General features: G+C 31.8%; 1 protein-coding gene across 1 annotated transcript; it reads left to right on the top strand.

Annotated features, from left to right (window-relative positions):
* Positions 1-1,470, top strand: LOC134699850 (uncharacterized). The gene is made up of 2 exons (XM_063561257.1): positions 1-169; positions 1,031-1,470. The coding sequence occupies exons 1-2, from the start codon at positions 58-60 to the stop codon at positions 1,468-1,470; spliced, it is 552 nt and encodes a 183-aa protein (XP_063417327.1). The 5' UTR covers positions 1-57.
* The last annotated feature ends 1,348 nt before the right edge of the window (positions 1,471-2,818 follow it).

Raw genomic sequence — 2,818 nt, 5'->3', positions numbered from 1 at the left:
GAACTTTGAAAACTTGTATTATGCAATACTGATATCTCTCTCTCTATATATCTGTATATGAATAGAATGAAAACTGCTATTAGTATCCAAACGGCCGAACGAACGGTTGATGAAACCCCACAGTATGCAGAGATAATAGAAGAAGATATGACACTGACCCTACCGCAAGGTACATAGTGTTAATGTTATTCATTGTCAAGGTTTATAAAAAAAACATCGTTTGATTGTTTGGTTTTTTTATCAGATTTTTAACGGTTGTTATATGTTTTGAACTTTATCATCTCTATAAAACACTTTTTTTAAATGGTCATTTGGTGCAATAGTTTTAACTGTTAAGGTTATTTTGTGATAAATATCCATCGCGTTAGATTTCTATTAACATACGAACCAATTGTTGAGTAAAAGGCAAATCACTAAAATACATAACTGTCATATTCCTGATTCGATACAGGCATTTAATTTTGGATAAAATGGCGGATTAAACCTGGTTGTATAGCTAGGTAAACATTCACTTGAGTGTGTGTATCCTAGAACCAATTCATAAAATCGGTCTGGTCATATGGCAGATGTATATATAAGATACAAATTCCCTAGTATATTTTAAAGTTGTAAAATAAACCAAAACTCTGAGCTAATCAACACCAAATTCTTCAGATCATATAAACGTTAAGATATGCGTTACCACTTTTGATGAGATTAAGAGCAACAAAACAAGGTAGATATTAAGGAAGCTAAACTACATTTTGTTAATAATTGCAATCTTCCTCTGGTTAAATCCAATAAAACGGACATAAAATAAAATATGATTAGAGTAAGTTAAAAAGAAAGAAAGTGATGCAAAGAGATATGCATGAGTGTTTTTAAAGCTTCTTCATTTGTTTTCACTGGATCTGCATACATTAGTATTTGTCTGATGATATTCTTAATAAACTTCATTTAATTTTGATAATTTAAGAGGGCAACCATTTTCACATCATCACAATCATAATGTTATTATAACTTTATAATTAAGAATGAGTTCTGATTTCAGGTAAGAATACCCAGATTATTACAGAACCCGAAATACTAGTTGCTGAAAACAGTAACACAACTGGACTGTTTGAGGAACACTCTTCATCATCATCTAACACTGAAAATAATGCTTCAGAAGATTTAAATGATGGTTATGAAAAACCATACTCGACATTGGTTTCAAATAATGGACATGAAATCGAACATGTTTATCACAAGACCAAACAAAACTGTACCTATGAAAATGTATCTACCTTTGAAAATGTATCTTTTGGGCTTTCCGTTGAGTTACAAGAGTTTTCATTGGATAAAACAACAACACTGGTTTATTCGAATGAAAGTGTAAATATGAACGATGGTGAAAACTACTCGAAGGACACAGACCATTATTTTCAACGGTTAAACGTTTCTAAACAAACGGAAACCAAAGAATATATAAACTTGTTACTTAAACAATAATATGTTGAAATAACTATACATATGTGATGATTCTTGATTCGAAACTGTATTTCACTTCCATCACCAAATAACACAGAAATTAACAATTAGAGGTCACCATACGGCCTCCAACAATAAGCAGACAACATCGCATAGTCAGTATAATAGGTCCCGACATCAGAATGTAAAACAATTCAAACGAGAAAAGTAATTTATATACTAGTTCAAATGAACGAAAAACAAATATGTTATACATAAACAAACGACAATCACTGAATAACAGGCTCTTGACTTGGGACAGGCATATACAAGTACATATAGAATGACTCAGGGTCAAACATTTTAGCGGGATCCCAACCCTCATCCGATTATGCGACAGTGGTGTAAAAACAAAAGAACGAGATATACAAATCAGTTGAAAAAGGCTTAACTCATCAGATGGATACAAATAGAAATGCTACACATGGTGGACGTGGTCGGGTTCTTGTATATCCCAACAACCAAAATAAACTTAGTACAGATCTGAAACTACTTGCTTATTTTAAGATATTCTTCCTTTCTATACTTTACTGAACCACTTGTCCACATTTGTTTGATCAATGTCAATGAACATATAGCATTAGTGAAATAAATCAAGTTAAGAGCACAAAATTGGTTTATTTCCGCTGTGTAGACATGCATTATCATTGATATGTTCACAATTATAAATTTAACAAATTAAATTTAATTTTTGAAATGCTTATGCATTCTACCTCTGGATGTATTAATGTAGTTATTAGGTCATGGAACACAGTTATCATCCCTTGATTTTCTTTGTCCACGAATAAATTCCCTAGTGTTAACAGCGTGTTACTTGCCATTATTTTTTATTCTCTTCCAATTATATCTCTTCATGTTTTATACCCGGCTTCAATAGCATGTAGGGGATACAATTGTACTGTAAAAAGATTAGGTCATGAATGTTAAAATACAGAAGTAATTTGGTCCAGCTGAAAAAAGGTTCAAAATGAGCACCTCAGAAGCTGTCAAGATATTTTAAGACCCCCTTAACATAAAATTGTCCATATTTTGAATAAAAGCTGATGTTTCCTTTTCTATAATTTTTGTATAAATTGTCTCAAAAGTAGTACAGCACACTGTAAACATATTATTGAGAATTCACAGGTGTTTTTTAATTGTCATTTATTGTCATAAAGAAATCCACTACGAAATAACTGTGTTCTCGGACTTATATTTGCAATAATAAATCCATACTTTTCAACTTCGAACTTTGTCTTTCTTAAGGGCATACTATACAGTTACAGGGAACGTAATGGCGTTGCTAACGTAATTTGTTATTTTCGCGACCTCAAACAGTGAGATATCGGGA

The sequence above is a fragment of the Mytilus trossulus genome, unplaced genomic scaffold (assembly GCF_036588685.1).
Source record: "Mytilus trossulus isolate FHL-02 unplaced genomic scaffold, PNRI_Mtr1.1.1.hap1 h1tg000085l___fragment_1__unscaffolded, whole genome shotgun sequence".
Lineage (NCBI taxonomy): Eukaryota > Metazoa > Mollusca > Bivalvia > Mytilida > Mytilidae > Mytilus > Mytilus trossulus.
This window is presented reverse-complemented; position numbering and strand designations above follow the sequence as displayed.